The 23287-nt window shown below is 44.4% G+C and overlaps 1 protein-coding gene across 2 annotated transcripts in view; it reads right to left on the bottom strand.

The window, feature by feature from the left end:
- CTBP1 (C-terminal binding protein 1) overlaps positions 1-20356 on the bottom strand; it is a 318027-nt gene extending 297671 nt beyond the window's left edge. The window contains exon 1 of one of the 2 annotated variants that reach the window (XM_066573001.1): positions 20278-20350. In XM_066573001.1, coding sequence (XP_066429098.1) covers positions 20278-20335 — 58 coding nt within the window. In that variant the 5' untranslated portion in view covers positions 20336-20350. Of the gene's footprint in view, positions 1-20277 lie in introns of both variants that reach the window. The other variant, XM_066573003.1, reaches the window with a different exon arrangement.
- Between the last annotated feature and the right edge of the window lie 2931 nt (positions 20357-23287).

Genomic DNA, 23287 nt, shown 5'->3' on the forward strand with positions numbered 1-23287 from the left:
TGAAAATACTGCAAAATCTTTGCAGCAGAAGATTCCGCAGCACTTCCTTGTAAAAACAGGGTAGAAATCCACATCACCTGCCCAGCGGCTCAGCGCTCACTACAGGCTGCCGGTTGTCGGGATGCACTGACAGTGGAAGTTTTGTGAGGTGAGGGGGGCGGGATTGAACATAGAATCCTGCCAGCAATTCTGCATCGAAACCTGCAGTGAGCAGTGCAGAACATTCTGTCCCATGGGAAGGGTCCAATAAAGTTGTGTGCTGAAGTGTAATGTTCTATAGGGAGGGACAGAGAACAGCTGGAATGCAGTGCAGAGAAGGAGTCAGAGGTGCAGAATAATAGCCTGCAGTATACCTGACCATCAGAGGACACAGAAGTCAGAAGGAGCAAAGTGGGTGCCCATAGGGAAGAAGGGCAACCTCCGAAGACATAAGCAACACTAGGACAGGGAGATTGAAAGAGCAGAGAGAACACAAATAGATGGACTTGTTGATCAGTGGAGCTCAGTTCTGGAGGTTAGAGGTTGGTGCTGTGCGCAGAAACTACCCCTCCCACCTCTGCCAATTTCCCCCACCCGTGATCATTGGCCCTATGCAATAACTATTTGTCTAGTAGCCCAAATCTTCCATGTACAAGTGCCTCTCCCTTCCTCCAGTCCTGATGCTTAGAATACATGTCACCATAAACACTACCTCATGCTATTTATTCTCTGTGATACGAACTGTGTGTCCTCTGCTGCAGAAGACGAATGGCAGCTGCTGCTGAAGCTGGCAGGTTATCTGACAAACAATGGTTCTCCATCCTTCAGACAAAGAAATTCAACAAGGTAACCGAACATTTCAAACAGAATAATTCATCCTTTCCAAATTTGTCACATTCACTGGTCAGACAGGGAAATAAATGTCAGCTTCCTGGAAAGAATGTTCTATACACAGCATTGCAACTGTTACTACTAAAAAGCACTGGCAAGATAAAAAAAATGGAGTGTAATATCAGGGAGAGGGGAAATATCTAGTTTATTAGTATTGAAAAGGTTAACACCAATATCCCTAGTGGTCTAGGGCAATTAAGGAGTTAATGCTAGCTTCCTTGGTGGTCTGCATGCAGATGTAGCAAAGTTTAACTTGACACTTAATGTGTTAAATAAACTTTGACACAGAAATTTTTCTTGCCTTTTCAATAGTGTTTCAATGGCTTTTGGTGTGTTATAGCCATGTGCGGTTGGACCTAGTTACCAGCATCGGGTTAAACTTTGCTACATCTGTACCAAAGCGTCGATGTCAAAGTCTCTCATGGTCCGAGGGCAAGGAAAGGTTTCATATCAGCATCCTTGGTTGTCTAGGGCAAGGAAAGTGTTTATGCAAGCATCCCTGGTGGTCTAGGGCAAGGAAGGGTTTCATGTTAGCATTCCTTCTGGTTAAGGACAGGGAAGGGTTTCCTGTCAGCATACCTGGTGGTCTAGGGTAAAGAAGAGTCTTGTGTCACCATTCCTTCTGCTCTAGGGAAAGGAAATGTTTTATGTCAGCATCCCTGGTCATCAAGGGCAAGGAAGGGTTTCATATCAGCATTCCTCAGCATTCCTCATGATTTTGGGCAAGGAAGAGTTTCCGGTCAGCATCCCTTGTGGTCTAGGGCAAGGAAGGAGTTTGTGTCACCATCCCATTGTGGTCTAGGGCAAAGAAGTGCTTTTTGTCAGCATTCCTGGTGGGCAAGGACCATGAAGAATTTTATGTCAGCATCCCTGGTGGTCTGGGGCAAGGAAGTATTTCATGTCAGTATCCCTGGTGGTTTAGGTCAAGGAAAGAGTTCATGTCACTTTTCCTGGTGGTCTAAGGTGAAAAAAGTTGTCATATCAGGAACCCTGGTGGTCTAGGGCAAAGAAAGGTTTCTCATGTCAGCAACTCTTGTGGTCTAGGAAAAGGTAGGGTTTCATGTCAGCATCTATGGTGGTCTAGAGCAAGAAATGGGGTTGTCTCAGCATCCCTGGTGGTCTAGGGCAGGGAAGAGGTTTATGTCAGCATCCCAGGTGGTCTAGGGCAGGCCTGCACCCCATATGGCCCATAGGCCACATGCAGCCGTCAGAGTATTTCTGGCAGCTTATGGACTATGATGTCAAGAGGCTGGTCGCTAAAAGGCGACATTCTCTTGTGCTGTTGTGGTGAGCGCTGCTCTGAGAGCCTTCAGAACAGGATACTGCTCTTTTGGCTTGGCTAGTTTATACTATTTTTTTTTAGGTTCAAAAGATTTTTATTAAATATTTTCCAATATACATGGTATCAATCAACAAGAGGGAAAGGGGTTAGGTTGGGAAAGGGGATGGTTTGTTGTAGCATTCCACCTGTAATCAAAATGCAGGTGGTGGTGACGGCAGGGGACAGGAGGGGGGGGGGTGGCACAGCTCAAGCATATCTGTCTGTCAGAAAATATGTTGCACTACCCAGAAGGCAGTGGTCGGGAATTATCTCTAGCCTAGCTTTCTGAGGTATCTGAAATGTAGGGGTGTTCTCAGACATTTTCTCTATTATTTCAGGCTTGGAGACTTATGTTTACTGGAGAACAATCTCCAGAGCTGAGACAGAGGGAAAGGTTCAGCAAAGGGTGGTAAACAGAGAGGGGGGTTCAGAGATAGGGTGTACTGCAGGACCTCCTGTATCCGAGGACCTGAAAGCCAACCACACCCTCCATTTGCAGTAGTTCACTTCCCAGACTATACTACTTCAATAAGTGGAGGTTGCAGACAGAAGGCTGGATGGGGTGTTGTTCCCCAGACTCTGTCCTGCATTGTCTGCCCACAAATTCCTACTTTCTTATACCATTTGTCATCTGGTCTCTTAGCAACGTGCGTATGAACCCCACATCCATACGCAATATTAATTGCGTATGCACTGTGTTTGAAACACATCCATAGAGAGTGATGGGGCTCATACGTGCAGAATCCATGATGAAATAGAGCATGCTGCATTCAATGCATTTGATTGCCCTCGTACTACTGCAAATCACGCGTTCAAATGGTAAACGCAGAATCCATAATTCAAATACAGTCATGTGAGCCCATTTTAAGGAAGATGAGGCATGCCTTGACAGAGCAGAAGAAACTCTTCAGAATGTTGATCGAGAAGAAATGTTCTCTGTACCGACAGAAGCAAAAGAATGGAAGCATGTGACCCAAAGAAGCAGGAGGATCCAGAGTCCGTCAGTACCTATACTGCTTAGAAACCGATACCAGGCTCTCGCGCAAGAGAATACCGAAGTGATACATCAAGAAATGACTTTGCCCCCAAAGAACAGTCTAGTAAACACTCAGAATCCTCTTAGATGGAGAAAAGGAAGTGTTATTGTGAAGAAGAAAAGGAGAGTGGTGATTGTGGGGGATTCCCTATTGAGAGGCCGCTGTCTGCAGACCTGACACCTCACGAGAGGTGTGCTGTCTTCCAGGTCCACAACTCAAAGATATGTTTGTTCGGCTTTCAAGACTCATCAGTCTTACAGAACATCACCCATTCCTACTCATGCATGTAGGGACAAATGACACTGCAGACACTTTGAAGAACTCAGCAGGAAAGTGGAGGAACTAGGAACACATGTGGTCTTCCCATCCATCCTGCCATTGGATGGCCATGGAATAAGGAGATGGAACAGGATTCTAAAGGTGAACAACTGTCTACATCGATGGTGCCAGCAGCAAGGCTTTAGTTTTTTAGACCATGGAGCAAAGCACCTATATGATGGACTACTTGCTAGGGATAGGTTGCACCTTACAAAGACATGGAAGCATATATTGGACAGACGCCTAGCTACACTCATCAGAAGAGCTTTAAATTAGAACAATATGGGAATGGAAGTGAAAGGCCAGGTCAAAATATACAGCTAATTAATATATTTGAGAACATTGCTATTAGAAGTAGAAAGAAAGGACAAAGATAAAACATTCAGAAGAAAAATAGAGGAGCAAGAGACACCAATCACAAACTAAAATGTTTCTACACAAATGCACAGAGCATGGGAAACAAACTAGGAGAATTGAAACTTCTAACAAAAGAAGAGAAATATCATTGCATAGGCATCACGGAAACTTGGTGGGATGATACATAAGGATATAACTTATTTATAAGAAACAGACCTAATAAAATAGGAGGAGGTGTTGCACTGTATGTTAGGAAAGCATACATCACAGAGATTCAAGCTTCAGAGCATGGGAGTTCTGTAGAAACTGTTTGGGTAAGAATACAAGGAGAGAACAACAGAAAGGACACCATTGTAGGCATTTACTATAGGCCGCCTGGACAAGAAGAAAATATGGATGAACTCTTTCTACATCAGAAGGCCAAGCTCTCAAAAAAGTAAGACATAGTGATTATGGGAGATTTTACCTATCCATACATTTGTTGGGAATCTCTCAGGTAAAAGTAACGGATCCAAGAAATTCTTATCCACTCTTGCTGACAACTTTGTCTTCCAAAAGTAGAAGAGAAAACAAGGGGATCTGCTATCTTGGACCTGATTCTTACCAACAGGGAGCGAATGGTTGAGGAAGTAAGGGTGACTGGTACCTTAGGAGGCAGTGATCATGGGGAAGAAGACCTGTGAAGACTCAGACTTCAAGGTTGGATTTCAGAAAGGCAGATATTAATGGACTCAGCAAGAGAGCAGGAAGGATCCAATGGATAGATGTTCTTAAGGACAGAAATGTCCAAGAAGGATGGCAAATTTTATGAAATGAGATTCTTAAAGCACAGTCGTTAATAATCCCTAAAAGAAGGAAGAATGGGAAGAATATAAAGAGACCAGGATGGATGAACACAGAACATCAATACATTTTAAAAAGGAAGAAAAGAGCGTTTATCAAATGCAAAGAGGGCGGCATATTTAAAGAAGAATATAATGCAGTCTGCAGAAACTGTAGGGCAAGTGTCAGAATAGCTAAAGCTAATAATGAATTGAGGCTTGAAAGAGGGGCTAAAGGCAGCAAAAAGGATTAGGAGGTATGTCCAAAGCACAAGATAAGTCAAAGATGCTATTGGATGCTTATAAGATGAAAATGGTGAATTGCTTAAAAAGGATGTTGAAAAAGACGAACTTTTAAATTCCTATTTTGTATCTGTTTTTTCTCAGAAAGTAGATGTAACATCAACTGATCTTCATTGTGCTATTGGGGGAATAAAAGAATGCAGGCTATCTATAAGCAGAGAGATGGTGAGGGAACACTTAGCTAACTTACATCAATTCAAGTCTCAAGGTCCAGATGAATTACATCCTAGGATACTAAAGGAAGCAGCAAAAATAATTGCTGAACTACTCGCCATAATATTTGAAAATTCCAAAAGAAGATTGGAGAACGGCAAATGTTTTCACTACATAGAAGTCTTGCCAGACGAATCTAATTTCTTTCTATGACAAAATCACCGACTGGGTTGATCAGGGAAATGCGGTAGATATAGTATATATTTACTTTAGTAAAACAATTGACAAAGCTTTTTTTAATTCAAATCTTTTTTATTAGATAAAGTTTTTTGTGTCGTAAGACACTTTCAATAGACAATACAAACAGATAAACAAAAAACAAAAGTCCCCCAAGTGAACATATCCCATAAGTCTCCTTGCACTGTCTTAGCACACCAGCATAGAGTCCTCCGTTTTTCCATCATCATATATGAGCTTGTTGTAGTCAGTATTGTTCGCTGTTACCTGGAATGCAGGGGTTAGCACAGCAACCTCCCTCTCCCTCCCTCCAAGGACATAGGTATTCCATTAAGTATTTAAACATTATCTTCGAAGCAAGTCATTATTAAGTGGACCGAAGGCATGCAGCCATTTGAGCCATATATTGTAATATTTCTTTAACGTTTTCCTTTTGCAATAAATGCTTTTTTTCCCACATTAGAATTTGAGTGACTTTTTTTTTTACGCTCAGCTATATCAGGAGGGGTCTCATCCAGCCAATGCTGTGCTATCAATTTTCTGGCCAAGTATAATATTCTAGCTACTGCCAGTTTTTTGTTTTTGTCTAGGGGTATATCGTTCACATATCCCAAAACACACGCTAGTGGGGTAAATTCTAATGTAACTCTATACACACTATGGATCAGACTGCATACCTCGGTCCAATATCGTTGCAGTTTGGGACAATGCCACATCATATGTATAGGGTCTGCTGAGTGGATCTTACATCTATTGCACAGGGGGGAACCCCTCACACCTATACAGTATAGAAAGGCTGGAGTGCGGTAACCCTATGCAACAGGTAGATTTGTGATAGTCTATGAGACTCACTCAAGGACAGTTTGGGAGTCATCTGTAATATTTCTGTCCACAGTGACTCTTCGATAGGACCAATATCCTCCTCCCATTTACTCCTTGTTGCCAGAGGGTAGCGCAGGTTTATCTGGCCCTGTATACAGGAATATATGGATGATATCTTCCCCTTTATATTAGTTGAACCTCCTATAATTTCTGCCGGTATAAGTTTTCAAATTCTAGGTCATTGAGGCCCTTCTCCATCTGGAAGGCATGTCGGAGCTGCAGATATTTAAACAATTGCGTGTGCAGCAGACAATACTCATCTCTCAACTGCTCAAAGGATTTTATATTAGCTCCTGACACTATCTGAGACAGTAGTCTGATCTCCCTATCCTTCCACCCTTGAAAGTCCTCTAACGTCTCCAACTCCTGTAACCTCGGGTTGTCCCAAATAGGGGTATAACGTATAAAACCCTGGATCCCCATTATTTCTCTGACCTTCCACGAAACCCTATGCATTAGGGCTAAAGTTTGGAGACTCTGGAGGCTACAACGGAATTGTGAGCTCTCCAGGGCCTCAAATAGATGTGCATTATTAAAATAATTTTTAGGAGGCGGAAGCTCCCATCTCCCGTATTTTCCTATTCACATGCCCTGAAATGCTGTGTTTGTGACGCTAGAAAAAATATCATGGGATTAGACAACGCGAGTCCTCCCTCTCCACAGTGTCTCCAACCTAATTCTGGGTTCTTTTATCTTTCCAAATCAAGCCCCTAAACAGGCGGTTAACCCTGTAAAAGAGACTCTGTGTGACAAAGTGAGGCGAGGGAAGTTTACACCAGACATCATGTTTTTTCTTAAATTTTTACCAGTAGGGGTTCTAGGTTCAGTTTCCTGTATTTTAGAGCATTTCATGAGACTTTGACTCCCAGCTATGTAATAACTGATTTGCATTGCATAGGGGTTCTATTTTCCTCTATGGCCAGATTAGGGTTGTCTATTGGCAGTATATCATATTTGCTCCAATTTATGATCAAAGACATTGCCATGTCCAGAGATTCGCCAGCATCGCCCAAAAACAGTAGCAGATCATCGGCGTACAATGCCACTTTCTCCTCCCCCTGCCCTCTTTTAAACCCTACCACCTCTGGACAAGATCTTAAAACACTAGCGAAAGGCTGAATTACTAGGGCAAATAGGAGCGTTGAGAGTGAGCAACCTTGTCTCGTTCCTCTGTGTAGCAAAAGGGGGTTCTGAACAACTCCTGTTTACCGTGACACAAGCTTTCACGGTGGCGTATAGAAGCTGTATGAGTCTCACATAGGTCTGATCAAATCCCATCCTGCTCAGTACTTCCCACATAAAGGGCCAATCCACTATTGACAAAGCTTCTGATACCATCCTTATTGGAAAAATTGACCAAATATGGGATTGACAAGGCAACTGTTAGGTGGATTTACAATTGGCTGCGTGTTCATACTCAGAGTGGTCATAAATGGCTGCATATCCAAGTGGAAGAATTTCTCGAATGGGGTACAACAAGGCTCTGTCCTAGGCCCAGTGTTGTTCAACATTTTTATAAATGAGCTAGGGGAGGGAATTGAGGGGAAACATCAAATTTTTCAACGACACAGAGTTAGGAGGGTTATTAGCTAACACTAGAGAAGAGAGAGAGGATTCAGAAAGATCTTGACAAGCCTGAGCAGTGGGCGATGACTAACAGAATGGTATTTAACAGGGAGAAATGCAAAGTCCTACATCTGGGCAAGAAAAATGAAAAAAGCACATACAGAATGGGAGGAATTGAGCGAAGCAGCAGCATATGTGAAAAAGACTTGGGTATACTAAGAGATCACAGGCTGAACATGAGTAAACAATGTGATGCAGCAATATAAAGAAAACCGTCGCAGAGCAGGAAGTGCTGATGCACAAGGTCACATCATGTGCCCTGCCACTTGCAGGATGGAGCGCCTGCACAGATTTGGTGGCAAGGGTACATGGCTTTGTAAGGGGGTAGCATACTATGCCCCTATTGTATTTCTTTTTTCCTAAAAGTGGGTGGTATGTTTTTCTGGCCCCTAATGAGCAACGATTGTTATCATAACTGCTTGTATTAAGCCTTATTCTGGTTGTTCAATGGTCACAGGGCACGTAGAAATTGAAGCGAGAGAGACGAGTTGGAGCTGGGTGCTGTATCGTGTTCTGTCTTCTCAGATGTGCAGTGTGCATTGATATGCATTGAGTCTGTATAGGTAAGACTACCTACAAGCAGTAAAGATCTTTGGTCAAGTCAACGAAACCTCTGCAGTCTTTACGGTCATCGAAGATCCTGGTAACCATTGGTTTCCTTCTCCATTGCCATCCACCCCCACAGAGACATTTTGATAAATAAAGTTATTTTTGTGCATCTTGTGGACTGTGAAACTGTATGTCAAGGTGCAGGAGGTTGGTCCACACCAGGATGTACAGTTGCATCATAGTGTAGGAAAAGGTTAAAGGGGTTGTCTCGCGGCAGCAAGTGGGGTTATACACTTCTGTATGGCCATATTAATGCACTTTGTAATGTACATCGTGCATTAAATATGAGCCATACAGAAGTTATTCACTTATCTGCTCTGTTGCTAGCATCCCCGTCACCATGGATCCGTCTAATTCTGATGTCTTCTTGCTTTTTTAGACGCGCTTGCGCTGTGCAGTCTTCTCCCTGGTGAATGGGGCCGCTCGTGCCGGAGAGCTGGTCCTCGTAGCTCTGCCCCGTCACGTGTGCCGATTCCAGCCAATCAGGAGGCTGGAATCGGAAATGGACCGCACAGAGCCCACGGTGCACCATGGGAGAAGACCCGCGGTGCATCGTGGGTGAAGATCCCGGCGGCCATCTTGGTGAAGGAAGAAGAAGGAAGAAGGAAGACGTCGCAGAGCGGGGATTCGGGTAAGTAATAATTTTTTTTTTTTTTAACACATCCTTTCCTGCGCCGAACGGGGGGCCTATGGAAAAAAAACAAAAAAACGTTTCGGCGTGAGACAACCCCTTTAAGGGGCCTTGTTCTGCAGTACCATAAATCCAGATGATGGACAACAAGGACCACATGAAAAATTATTTAGTCTCAGCCTGGGTGCTTTGCTGTCATGGAAATGGGAAAAAAACTGGAGGATTGTCACGAAAAAGATGTAAAATCACTTTAACTGTTTCTCGCCCCATAATCTACAGGGAAATGGGTTCATGTGAAATGCTGTAAAGCATGGCATGTTGATGGTGCGAGCTCATGAACTGAGCAAATGCCTTCTGCAGTGATAGAGTCTTGCTGCAATGGCGGGGATCGGAGAGAACTACAATAATAGTAAATTAATGCCGCAATTAACAAAAGGACTGATCTCCCTCTGTAGCATCATCAGCCCTCTGCCATCCAATTATGGAGAGCCAATGGGTTGCCATGGCAGCTGGAAGCCTGACAATGGCCACCAGTTTGCCAAGGCTTGTGATAGTAAAGATAAGGGATAATGCAGTACATTACAGAAGTACTGCAGTGTATTATCCGAGCTCTCCTCCCCGCCTCCCCGGCAGAGGGGGGAACCACAGAGAACATTTTGTTTAAAACTACTAGGATTCTATACCAGTGGGATATTAGTTTATAATTTGTTTCCCGATACCTGGAGGAGATAAATGTTTTTTTTAACCCCCCCCCCCCCCCCCCCCCGTTCGGCGCAAGACAACCCCGATGCGGGGGTTAAAAAAACAACCCGCACAGCGCTTACCTGAATCCCGGCGGTCCGGCGTCTTCATACTTACCTGCTGAAGATGGCCGCCGGGATCCTCTGTCTCCGTGGACCGCAGGGCTTCTGTGCGGTCCATTGCCGATTCCAGCCTCCTGATTGGCTGGAATCGGCACGTGACGGGGCGGAGCTACACGGAGCCGGCATTCTACACGAGCGGCCCCATAGAAGACTGCAGAAGACCCGGACTCCATGGGAACGAGGACGCCAGCAACGGAGCAGGTAAGTATAAAACTTTTTATAACTTCTGTATGGCTCATAATTAATGCACGATGTACATTACAAAGTGCATTATTATGGCCATACAGAAGTGTATAGACCCACTTGCTGCCGCGGGACAACCCCTTTAAGGCTGGTTCAATGTAGGCTGGGAGGCAGGGCAAGTTAAATATGGGTATATGGGTCATGTAGTGTTCTACAAAAATCTGTTGTTTAGACAAAGAATGCTTGCACCAGTCCATTATTCTTGTGAAGTGTTCGGCTGCATAGTACTTGTATGGGTCAGTAAGGGCTACACCCGCATGTTTGCTGAACAGAAGGATGGATTGAGGAAGATGCAGGTTTCCTTGGAGCCAGAGAAATTTAGTCCATAAGCATTGTAAGGAAGAAAAATAGGATTGTGGGATATGGACAGGGAAAAAAACAGCAGGCATGGCAAAATATTCATTTTAATGATACCAGCTCTACTAAACCACAAAAAGGGGCGAGACCTCCAGGTGTCCAGGTCAAATTTCATCTTATAAAGAGGAGGGAAATTTAGGCTATATATCTTGGGCAGTTCTGTTGGTAGCCAAGTGTCAAGATATCGAAGGAAGGGGGGAGGGAGGGGGGGGGGCAATTTAAGAGAAGACTGTCTGTAAGTCTTTTAGTAAATTTGGAAGGAAGGTGTGTAGCTTCCTATGGAAGAATAAGAGGTTGTCTGCATATGTGGCCAAACTATGTTGTTTGGGGCCGATTGTGGGGCCTGTGACATCGGGTTGCAAATAATACCCAAAAAAGGCTCAAGTGTAAGAGCGAAGATAGGGGGGAGAATCCCTGTTGTGTTCCATTCTGACTTGTGAATGAGTCAGAGAAGAACGCGTTCACCCTAACCAAGGTGGTAGGACTGTAGTAGAGGGAAGAGATCCATAAGAGCATGGCGTGACCCGGTCCTATATGTTTCAAACTTATTGGAATATGTTTATAAATGTGGTTACCACAGATACATTAAACAATTATTTCCTCTCCCACAGAATCTCCGTGCCCTCCTCCCACCATCAGAGGGCAGAAAAATCCAAGATGGCGCTCACCCCACAGTAACGCAGCTGGTGCGTGTTGGAACTTGCTGAACCGAACAGTGATGTGACTGCAACGTGCTTTAAAACACAAATCTAGTGTGGATCGGTCTGCTAAGAAATCCATTTTGAAGTGGTCCAATAATTTCATTGGAGTAAGTTTTTAAACAATCTCTTTTTATTAAGAAACAATAAAGTAACAGACGAAAAGGTTAGAAGCAGAAGAGTTCAACAATCTCATGATACAGCAATGTGAGGACTCGCAGGTCCAAAAGTATTATACAGTTGTACATTTGGACAGTTCGGAGGGAATGTTAAGGTTGAGTAAGTGAGTACGTTGAGGTTTGTGCAGCGTGTGTGTGCTTCACTTAGTGTTGAAGTCTTCATAAACAGTGTTGTGAGGGTATCGGTGTTAGTTGTGTGTGATTGATTCCATGATCCACTGAGTTAGTTGTTCATGTCCCTATATAAGCGGGGCTATATTAGTAGTCAGAATTTGGCATTTACTGATTAAACCCTTGTCAGTGCTATGTCTGTGGGTGAAAATTGCTGTTTGTCAGGTGCCTAGGTGACTCCATTGTGGAGTTGCAGCTCCGATATATCTTCGTGGGTTAAATAGAAACACAATGAACATAACGAAAAAGTGGGGAAAGGGGGAGGGGATGTGAACATGTCAACGATAGGTTACTGCCTTATGTGTCTGTCTGTGTGAAAGATATTGAGGTGTCAAGCCTGTGAGCGTATGCCAAATACATCACGAGGGATGAGTCTTTTGATATAATACCCATGGTGACCAAGTCAATAGGAACTTATTTCTTGTACCAGACTCCCAGGCAGCAATCTCCTCAAAGCGGTATATCAGGCATATTTTATCTTTCCATTGAGAAATTGTAGGAATTGTTTTATTTTTCCAGAAAAGCGGAATTAGGAGCTTTGCTGCAGAGATCAAGCGCAGAGCTAGCTGAGAGTTACATGTCTTGAAAAGTAAGATCTTACACAAATGCTTGCGGTTTCACTCTTACAGGCTACACCCACAAGACAATGAAATGCGACTTAAATTTTGCAGGAATCTCCAGGCTTTAATGGAAAATGATGATAATCTGCTGTCAAAGATTATTTTCACTGATGAGGTAACCTTCTGAGTAAGTGGAAAGGTCAACAGTCACAATCAAACTACTAACAATGACCTGTCCGTCTGTGTGTGAGTGAGTAGTGAGTGTGTTTGTGAGGGAGTTACATGTTCCGCCCCTTATCACATGACGGTCACATCATCACAGGTCCTGCATCATTGTGTAGATTATGGGTGGACTACAAACCCCCTGCATCCTCATTTGTTATGGAATACTAACAAACAGCTAGCTGGACAGCCATGTGCATACAAGGCCTGTGAAGATGTCACTGTCATGTGATCAAGGGTGGAGCATGGATTTCCCTCACTGGGGATGAAGGACCTTTGATAACATAACTGTCATGTGATCAGGGACAGAGCATGTAAGTCACTCACAAACTCACTCACGCATGGACAGACAGGTCGTGATTAGTAGTTTGATGGCAACTGAGGCCGCAAGGGGTTTGTAGTCCACTCATAATCTGCACAACGATGCAGGACCCGTGATGATGTCACCGTCATGTGATAAGGGTAGCAGCATGTAACTCCCTCACTGGCGATCAAGGACCTTTGATGGCATCACAGTCATGTGATCAGAGGCGGAGCATGACGGTGACGTCATCGGTATTATTGTATCTTGACGCCACCGGAAGCTAGGGGTTTTAGAGGGCTTGGATGCAGGATTGCCCCTGTCATGCCCCTAGCTCCCGATTGGGTCAAGCTTTGCAGAACCTAGCAGTGTGTGGATTGCTTTTTTTCAGGCCTTGCTGGCTTAGGGTGAGGGTTCGTTTTCCACTTGGGCTTAGATTATGAGCAGTAAATGCTGGCATGTTACAGCTGGAACATGCCAGCCTTTACAGTGTATAATCTAATGCTAAGCGGAAAACGAACCTTCACCCTAAGCCAGCAGGGCCCGGAAAAAGCAATCCACACGCAGCACCTCTGATTCTCACCCCTCGGTCCTGCGACGCTTCTTTGGAATGGATCCTGGCCGCCCGGAGGATGAGGCCTCAGTCCTGATTGGCGGGTGTGTGTTGCGTCCCGCCTGCCGGCTGCCTGCTCCCTGCAGCCCGGCACCTCTCAACTCCTTCGAGCACGGTCCCCCGCGTACAGTTACTGGGCATGTGCCGGCGTGGCAGATGCTTCTACTGCTGTCCTGTGGTGCAGTGAGATCCCTGCTGTGGTAATGCAGTCTGTGGCTGGGCACCTGTCACAGTGTTCCCCCCGGCACTGTGGCTTCCCTGCTGCTGGCCGCGAGGTTAAAGGGGTTCTGACATGAATAATGTTTTTATGCTTTAGCAGCCATTGTTCCCTGGTCTGCCTAATGGACACAGGGAACCCACGGTTTAATGGCTGCTAAAGCATAAAAAGATAATACTTACCTTGTCTTCTGTTGTTGTTGACATCGGGGGTCATCTCCCGGCAGGCGCTGCTCCTCTTCTTCTGTCTGCACGAGCCGCGCCGCTCCGGGATCGCGCGCATGCGCAGTGGAGAGGTGCCCTCTGACAGGAGTCAGGACGGGCTGCGTCTCCACTGCGCATGCGCAGCACTCCGGAGTTCAGCCGGACAGACGGGCCGCCCACAGCAAGCACTGCTTGTGACGTGCTTGCTGTGGCGGTCCGTCCGTTGACCTCGGAAGTGCCTGACGGACGGACCAGAGCAGGAAGCGGTCTTTTTGACCGCTCCTGCTCTGCTTTAAAGGCACAGAAGAAGATGCCGGCTGGAGGGGACATGCCTGGCGATCGGGCCAGGCCAGGCAAGGTGAGTACAATTTTTTTTTTTTGATGTCAGAACCCCTTTAACATCACATCAGAGGGAGGGGGGGCCACCTTTGGTCTGCTGCCGCCCGCAATTTGAAAATTACATTTGGGGGAGGTGGGGGCATGCTTGTGTCACGCCGCTGGGGAAGGGCCTTGCAGCGGCGGCCACTGTGTGCTGCTTCAAAAAATCCTTCCATTGTGGGCTGCCAGGACCTGCAGGCCAGCCAACTGTGCAGCCAATCACGTACAGGGGGCATCACTTCCCTGTCAATCTTGGCTCCACCAGTACTTCCTGGTGGCATCAAGATGCAATAATACCGATGTCATCACAGGTCCTTCATCTCCACTGCTGTGCTGCTTCTGATCCAGGTTGTATGGGATGAACAATGTATTCCGCAGTGCTGTGTGTGTGACGTGCATGTAGCAGAGCTGTGTGGGGCTTTGTACCACCAGAAACACTGGTACTATAATTTCCTAATAATTACTTGTGTGAGAATATGAGGGTGTGAGAATCCACATGCCACCCTGGAGGTTGTGACTCTTCAAAAATTATTGTGTTTCGTACTGCTTCAAAGCAGACTGTGTATGACTCGTTTGTCTTTGAGGGACAAACCATTACTGAACAAAATTTTCTGAAAACACTAACCAACTGGTTGATTCCAGACCTAGCTACTGAAGGTGGTGACTACCTTGTTTAGCAAGATGGGGCATCGTCCACTGGCATCTCACTGTCCACAAATTTCCCAATGAGCGCCTGCCAAGCAGATGGTTTGGCCACACTCAATAAAAAAAAAGGTGTTCTGCAAGTGGCCCCTGGGAACACCGGATCTGTTCGTGACTTTCTGCTGTGGTGGTACGTGAATAACAGCGTATGTACTTCCACTACCCGCAACCTTGGATGATCTGTAGGAATGCACCACTGAAGCTCGATCACACTGGATATACTGCTGAGATTCGGGACCGAACTAGATTATTGCATAGATGTTTGACGAGTAACAGTTGGGGCGTACGCCTAGTGTGTGTGATAACAATCGATACCACATGAAACTTTGGGTTGATGCAACTGTAGCCACCAATGTGTAAGAATATTCCAAGAAAGTTATATTCTATACCTGTTGGAAATCAAGGACTCTTGTTCTGCTCCTCCTATATGGAAAAGACACTATGCAATGTACGGAGCTGTCTATATCCCCTTTAAGTACCAAACTGGGTCCCATCCTTAAAATGTTAATAGCCTAAAACAAAGTTTAACTGGCACTAAAAATTTGGTAAACCGTGTCTGCTCATTTAAGGGATATTCCCTTGGAGGTGACATTACATTTCATCCTACACTGACATCATTCTTTATTACAGCTTTACCTCCTAGAGAGGATCAAACATCAAAACATGTGCAACTCATTCCAACCCTTCCTTGGAGCCAAATACTAGGATAATGAATGCCTCGCCCCAACATAGAGTAATTATATACCACACCAGCATTAGGCCATAATATCCCGGGAGTAGATTCGTTGGATATTTAGGAATAGGTGGAAAAATGTCAATCTCTGTTCTCGGGAGACGAGTAACGGATTTACAAGTGAAAACATGAATGACTCTTGTGTATGACTTCACCCCCTCTGCGTCTACTAAATCTCCTAATGTAGTTCTGAGAATGGACAGCATTAGTCTGGGAGGCCGTCGTGAGGAGGGTAATGACATGTGAATGCAGAATTTCGGAGAACCACATTTGTCAGATGCTTTCTCTTCCAACTTTCCGATACATAATGCACAATAGGAGGGAAGCAAACTCCGTAATAGCATCTGTAATCACATCACACAGGGTCGGTGTGGTGAAATACACCCAAGATTGGGACTAGTAGAGTCATTTAACTGTAGTCAGCCTTAACTGTAAGAAGGGACAGTTCTGGGAAAACCTCTAAGGGCCCTTTTACATGGGACGACCTGTCGGGCGAAGATGTCCAATAGGCTGTCCCAGCCATATCATTCCTGAGCTTCTACAAAGGAAGGAGCATTGCTAAGTGAACAGAGGTGTAGTATGCCGGAGGTCCTTTCGGCCCGCTCGGACTCCATTCACCATAAACAAGCAGTCGTTCCCTTACAAGAAACGCGATGATGATCAAGAAGTGAATAAATTCTCGTGCATCGTTCAGTTGGGGTACGCTGGATCACGAGAATATTAATGCCCTTAAATGTAAAAGGTCCCTCAGTAACACAATTGGGCAACCCATCTCATTTTCTTTGGGGATACTCCAAAAATATTGCCCAAATTATAGTGCCATACATGCCAAATAATGTCCTTACATTCCTAGGTTATAGTGAGGGTGCCTAAATGGTTCCCCAACCCCATTTGAAGGGGGCTATAAAAGGTTCGGTGGCAGCTGGTGCTCAGGAGTGACCCATACCGATCCTAAGGGGCCAATACCATAAATGTCTCAAATAGGGATATCCCTTTAAGTTTTATTTCCTGAGAATAGAGCAATCAGATAATGTAAACCAGAAAATGTTTCCCCTAGAGCCATAGCCGATACCCCTTGGGGTATATGTACCACCGGGTAAACCGCTAGGCTTTAAAGTATTCATGCACCTGTGCTTGATAAATTAGATTGTAAGCTCCGCTGGGACAGGCGGCAGTATGGATTGGTGAATTCTCTGTATAGCGCTATGTAATATGTTGCTGCTGTATTAATAGGGGATAATAAAAACAAAGCCATTCATTTCACCAGAATACGCAATTTTTCAAATGACACGTTTTCATGGCTCAGTGAGTAGACAGCAGTCTGGAGTGATAATTTCCCCCCGTTTTTCATTGTTTATTTTCTATCTGGAGAATGTATGCATATTAAATTAGAATTTCAGCTGCAACTTGATATTCATTTTGTGTAAAATTCTGCAAATTCAATTACAGTGCCGTGATGAATATTATAGATGAAACGTGCAATAAATCTCACATTTATACAGATAAGTAGCACATGAGAATAAGCCGGGAAATTGCAGGAAAATAAACTTTATAGAGTGCTACTGCTTAGCAACAACTACATGATATAAAGGGGAATATTGCCCACTATAGAAGGGGAGAAACTTCATACTTAAGTAACATCACATGTATTTTAATGACTTCTTAAGGATGTGGGTTATTTGAGCCTTCAGGAGGGCAGAGAGTATTTTTAATTTCTCCATTGGCATAGCCGTATGAGGGCTTGTTTTTGTGGTGGGACAGGAAATTATTTTTAATGGCACCATTTTGGGGTCTATATAATATATTGAAAAACTCGTATTAATTTTTTTGAGGGGATGGAAATTTTTGGTTGTTTTCTGGGATTCATTTTTATTGCATGACATGTGAACTTTATCCTGTGGGTCAGTATAATTATAAGGCCATTCACAAGGGTTTTTTCCCATGTATTTGATACAAAGCGATACCAAATTTCTATGTCTCGCCAGTCATGCTGGATTGGGACTTGAGTGAGCATGTTGGCGCATGCTCAGTGTCATTTCAGCGTAGGACGCCAGCATGAACACTTCTCTGCTGGTATGTGTATGGATTGGTTGGCTGGGAGGTGTGTCCCACACACTTATTCTGGTTCCTCCTCATGGAGGACACTGGTTATACCTCTTGTCTGAGGGTGTCGCTAGTCTAGTCAGCGACTAAGTCCTGTTCCTCTGTCAGACAAGTTGGTTTATTGACATGCATATTTGTTGTGTTGTCACATTCTCTTGACTCATAACTGTTTTTTACATTGCTTAATATTGGATTATAGCGTACTGCTTTACATCTTTACCGCATACATCGTAACGTATTGTAGTTGGCATTTCCCAGTCTTCATGTAGGGAAGGCAAGGGGAGATTTCCTGTATTTTTGTTTCGTTATAAATATTCTGTGTTCTCCACGTTGGTATACTGTGTGTATATCTGTCCTTCAGGACACAATTTATATCCGATCCGGACGAGGTGATCCCACATTCAGCTCAGACATAATATTATATAGTTTTTTCTGAGCACTTACTTAATCTTTGTTGTGTCACCTTTTGGCCTTCTCCATGCATTGCAATATTCGCCATTTAACTGTATGTCGAGAGGCTGATTATATGTATTGGGTCGATTTGCCTGTACTAGTCCCAACAAGCCTCCGCTAAGCTCCATGGCCATTTTTATATCACAGGAATTATGATTTTTTTCCTGTGTTTTGTCTTATGTTGAACCCTCTGAAAACTTCAACAACTGCTGCTCTAAAACAATCCCCAAGTAAAGTGGTTTTGCTTTTGTTTGTTAGTAGTTGCTGAATGATTTCATCTTCAACTACATTACCTTATGGAGGATTCTTTGTACACAGGAGGTACATGACAATGAATTTACAGACTCACACAGCCAGCTTTTACATAGGTGGCATGTAGACCTGTTGTAAGGGGACACAGACAATGGAGCGAATATCAATATTTTAAGGGGTTTTCCAGTCCCCTCTGCATTAGACAATTCATGACCTATGCAATATGGTTACCCTACCTATTCTACTTCTGCTGTTCCCATTGTTCCTTTACAGACATTGATATGTCATCCATAGTGACCTTACATCAGATGGAGGGTAAAGTGTTTATTGTTGCGTAGAGAATGTTTCCTCTCTGTTGTTATATGCGATTCTGTTTTCTACCATTCCATTAAAAGGGATGGAAACAGAGTTAAAGGGGTTGTCCCGCAGCGAAATAAAAAAAAAATCATTTCTACATACCCCCACATTCTGCCCCGTTAAAAACAATCCCTTTGTTATTTAAAAAAAAAAAAAAAAAAAAAAAAATCGCTTACCTGCATCCCCGTTCGGGCAGCTTCTTCTTTTCTTCTTTTAAAGATGGCCGCCGGTCCTTTCCCAAGGTGCACCGCGGATTATCTTCTCCTGTCTTGTGTTCCACTGCCGATTGCAGCCACCTAATTGGCTGATCGGCACCACGTGATGGAGGCGGAGCTACGATGACGCAGAGAAGAGGGAGGAGCCAGGATGCAGCTCGTGAGCCCGAAGGTAGACAGAAGAGGAATCCTTCGGTGCGCAAGCGCGACTGTTCATGCGACTAAAGAAGCAGCTTTAGTCCACGCCATGGACACGGGGACGCCAGCAACGGAGCAGGTAAGTGAATAACTTCTGTATGGCTCATATTTAATGCACGATGTACATTACAAAGTGCATTAATATGGCCAAACAGAAGTGTATACCCCCACTTGCTGCCGCGGGACAACCCCTTTAAGTGGGAAAGCAAACAGGAAGTTAGCCAGAGCGGGTTAACCTGCAGATGAGTGCCGTGGCAGGAGCTTCTCCTGAGACGCGGTTGTGGTGCCATGGCTGACATCCAATGGACATTGACCCTCCCGGTAATAGTGCTCACTTGGACACTACTGACCGGTGACTGATTGCCAACCAGAAAGACCTGACTCAGAAGTGAATGAAGCAGAGACTGAGAGAGACTGGGTCCTCTGTTCCCTCCCATCCAACTACTGAAAACACGTATTCGTGGGCATAAAGACTGAGCATTTACAGTTTGAGAGTTTACCAGTTTTTTTGCATTAAGATGGCTAAACGTCCAGGGTTTATCACCTAACTATGAAGTTCTCATTGCTCTCTGAGTAGCCGGGGCCTAACTGAGCCTGCGACCCTCTTCAGAAATGGTTTGGCCGGAACCTGCCCACACGTTGCTAATGACCCCTCTGCTGGTACAAGAGAATAAGGGGACTATAACTAATTCAGAGGGAGTTAACCTGTTAATCCCTGTCATGGAGGAGCTGTAGTTTATTAAGTGTGGGGAGTGTGAGTCTGGTGCCCATGTGGCTAAAGGTCCACATTACTCGGAAGACCCTGAGCTCATAGCCGGTGGCCCTGTGAAGACCAGTGGAAAATAACCTCAGCAGTCACAATCGACATCGCATCAGAGAAAACTCCCTGGAATACCAGGAACAGCCCCAATTGCAGATCTGAGACAAATCATGACTCACTGTCATGTTTCATTGCAAAAACTCTTTTCCACTTCACCTCATTCATCAAAATGTAACATTCTTAGAATTACGTATCTATTTTGGCCTGAAAAATAACTATTCTGTTAATTACAAATGGACATTAATGTTTTCTTAAGAAAACATGACTTCCTCACCTTCAAATATCCGATCTAGTCTCTGGCGCTTCACTTTGTGTTTGTCCATGAGAGACATGAGACTTGTGCGCCACCAGTTGTCCCCAGGCAGTTTTTCACCACTGGTTCAAGGATAGTCCACCACAGAAAATATAACCTTGTTCCCGAGAAGAAATTAACCTGCAAAGAAAGAGAACACTATGAATGTCTATAGCATCGTTAAACTTGGACTTGTATAAACCCGGGGTCATAATCATGTGTTTTATCTATCCATTGTTTAGATTGAAACTTATTTTGAAGACACCGGGCAAAATAATAGTCATGTTCAACCATTTTACCTTGGACCCTTCTGAACCGTATCACGTAAATTTTCAATATGTATTTATGAAAGATGCATGAAGCCGGTTTGGGAGCCAAGTCCGCTCCATACCTGGCGGCTATCAGCTGTTTTTGACAGTTGACAGATGTTGGTAACTGCTGAGATCAGAGTTAGCTCCAATCATGGCAGTTTACTATTTAGGTGCTGCAGTCACTACTGACCATATGTCTAAACAACCAGCTGTAAGGGGGACCCGCCTGGATCCCCATCAGCCTCAGGTGGACACATTTATAGAGTGCCGATGGGTTAGCATGGCAGCCTGGAGCCTAGTGAAGGCTCCCATGGCTGCCACGAATGCATGCCTTTTAAGCCCTGCCTGTGCAACATTGAAAATTACTTCATACTACAATACCGAGGTACTGCAGTATATAGTACTAAAAAAGGGTGGAAATAAGTTTAATACAATTTCTTTAAATCTATACAATAAAAAAAATTAAAGTTTAAAAATAAACACAATTTTTCCCATAAAAACCTAAACAATGGAAAACCCCCACTTATTTGGTATTGCCTTATTTGTAAACATCCAAACTATTAAGATATTGCACCATTTATTCTGCGTGGTAAACACATTAATAAAAGCATAGAATGACAGAATTGCAGGGTTTTTTAGTTACCCCGACTTCCAAAAAAATTGAACAATGAACAAGCTTACACACAGCCCCACTGATAAAAAAAAGTAAAATAAGTTATGGGTCTCAGAATATGGCATCAGACAGCACGTTTTGTGGGAAAAAATATTTCTTCACTTTTCAAAAGTATTAACACTAGAGATGAATGAGTATACTCGCTAAAGGCAATTGCTCGAGCGAGCATTGCCTTTAGCGAGTACCTGCCCGCTCGAGACTGAAGGTTCGGGTGCCGGCGCGGGGGAGCGGTGAGTAGCGGCTTTCAGCAGGAGGGAGTGGGGGGGAGAGAGGGAGAGAGATCTCCCCTCCGTTCCGCTCTCCCCCGCAGCTCCCTGCCCGCCGCCGGCACCCAAACCTTTTGCCTCGAGCGGGCAGCTTGAGCATATGCCTTTAGCGAGTATACTCGCGCATCTCTAATTAACACATAAAAAAAGATATACATTTGGTATCACCATAATTGTACTGACACACAGAATACGGTTCACATGTCATTTTTACTGCACCATGAACACCAAAAACACTAGCCCCCCCGTTCCCCCCAAAATGATGCAAATGGATTTTTTTTTTTCATTTCATCCTACTTAAAATTTTTGTTTAGGTTTTTCAGTACATTATATACTAAATGGCGCCGCTAAAAAAAATACAATTCCTTTTACAAAAAAAAGTTCTGATTCAGCTATTTCAACAGAAAAATAAAAAAACGTTATGCTACTTGGAAAGCGGAGACGAAAAAAAATCTCTGGTCTTGAAGGGGTTAAAGGATGTTTCCAAGACTGCAATATTGAAGTATCCTCTGGATAAGCCATCAATATCCGATGGGTGGGGTCTAACTTCTTGCACCTTCCCGATCAGCAGAATGAATGGGCAGCAGCGCTTCAGTAGAGATGCCTGTTCATGGTCTACCCAGGAACAGCACTGGCCTGCAGCATCGGGCACAGCTATACCTGCTATACCTGGATGTGATGCTCATCGTCATCAATATGCCTCAGGAACTCTCTTTTAAAGGGATTTTCTTTATGAAGAAAGCCTCTTTCCAAAATCCTACAGGTGAGATACAATTGCATCAAAAGCCTTTACAACATCCAAGAAGTGAAAAGTCAACTTCCTAGACATCTGACATAACCCATCATGCATCTATACATAGACTCATCCTCTTAACATTGCTCCGTGTTAAATGATTCAAAAATAGAGTTTCTGCAAAAGATCTGTACGGTAGAGTACGTCTACGGGACAGACAGAGGTAGCGGAGCATCCAAATCAATTCCTTCCATCATTCCATAAACAGTGAATAGAGCAATGGTGCACAGGCGTGACCACCACTCCATTCAAACATAGGGCTTGAGAAACCCCTATTCTTGTCATTAGTGGGGGTCACAGGGGTTCGACCCACAGTGATTATACATTTTCCACCAATAGCTGTTTTTGTAGCGCAAGAATTGTCTTCTTTCTCTCTGTTTTGTCTTATGTTGCACCCTCTGAAAACTCCATGGATAAGGGATGAATGGTGTTCGTGAACCAAATCCCTTATTATGCTACAATAAGGCCTCATGTCCACGGGGAAAATATGATTTTAAATCCGCAGCGGATCACCCACACGCGGATCCGCACCCCATAGGGATGCATTGACCACCCGCGGGTAGATAAATACCCGCGGATGGTCAATAAAAGTGAATTAAAAAAAATATGGAGCTTGAAAAAAAATGGACCATGCTCCATTTTGGTGCGGATCTCCCGCGGGGACGGCTCCCGCAGGCTTCTATTGAAGCCTATGGAAGCCCTCTGGATCCGCGGGAGACCTAAAATAAGAATAAACTTACCCGCAGCAGACCGTGCAGGTCTTCCCTTCTTCGCGGCCGGATCGTCTTTCTTCGGCCCGGCGGACGTGCCCGGCGCATGTGTGCGGCACGCTGCCGGCGTGCTGAGTACATCCGCCAGCTGGAGAAAGAAGATCCGGCCGTGAAGAAGAAAAGACCTGCACGGTCTGCTGCGGGTAAGTTTATTCTGATTTTCAGCCCTCATGTCCGCG

This window comes from Eleutherodactylus coqui, chromosome 7 (genome assembly GCF_035609145.1).
Source record: "Eleutherodactylus coqui strain aEleCoq1 chromosome 7, aEleCoq1.hap1, whole genome shotgun sequence".
Classification (NCBI taxonomy): Eukaryota; Metazoa; Chordata; class Amphibia; order Anura; family Eleutherodactylidae; genus Eleutherodactylus; species Eleutherodactylus coqui.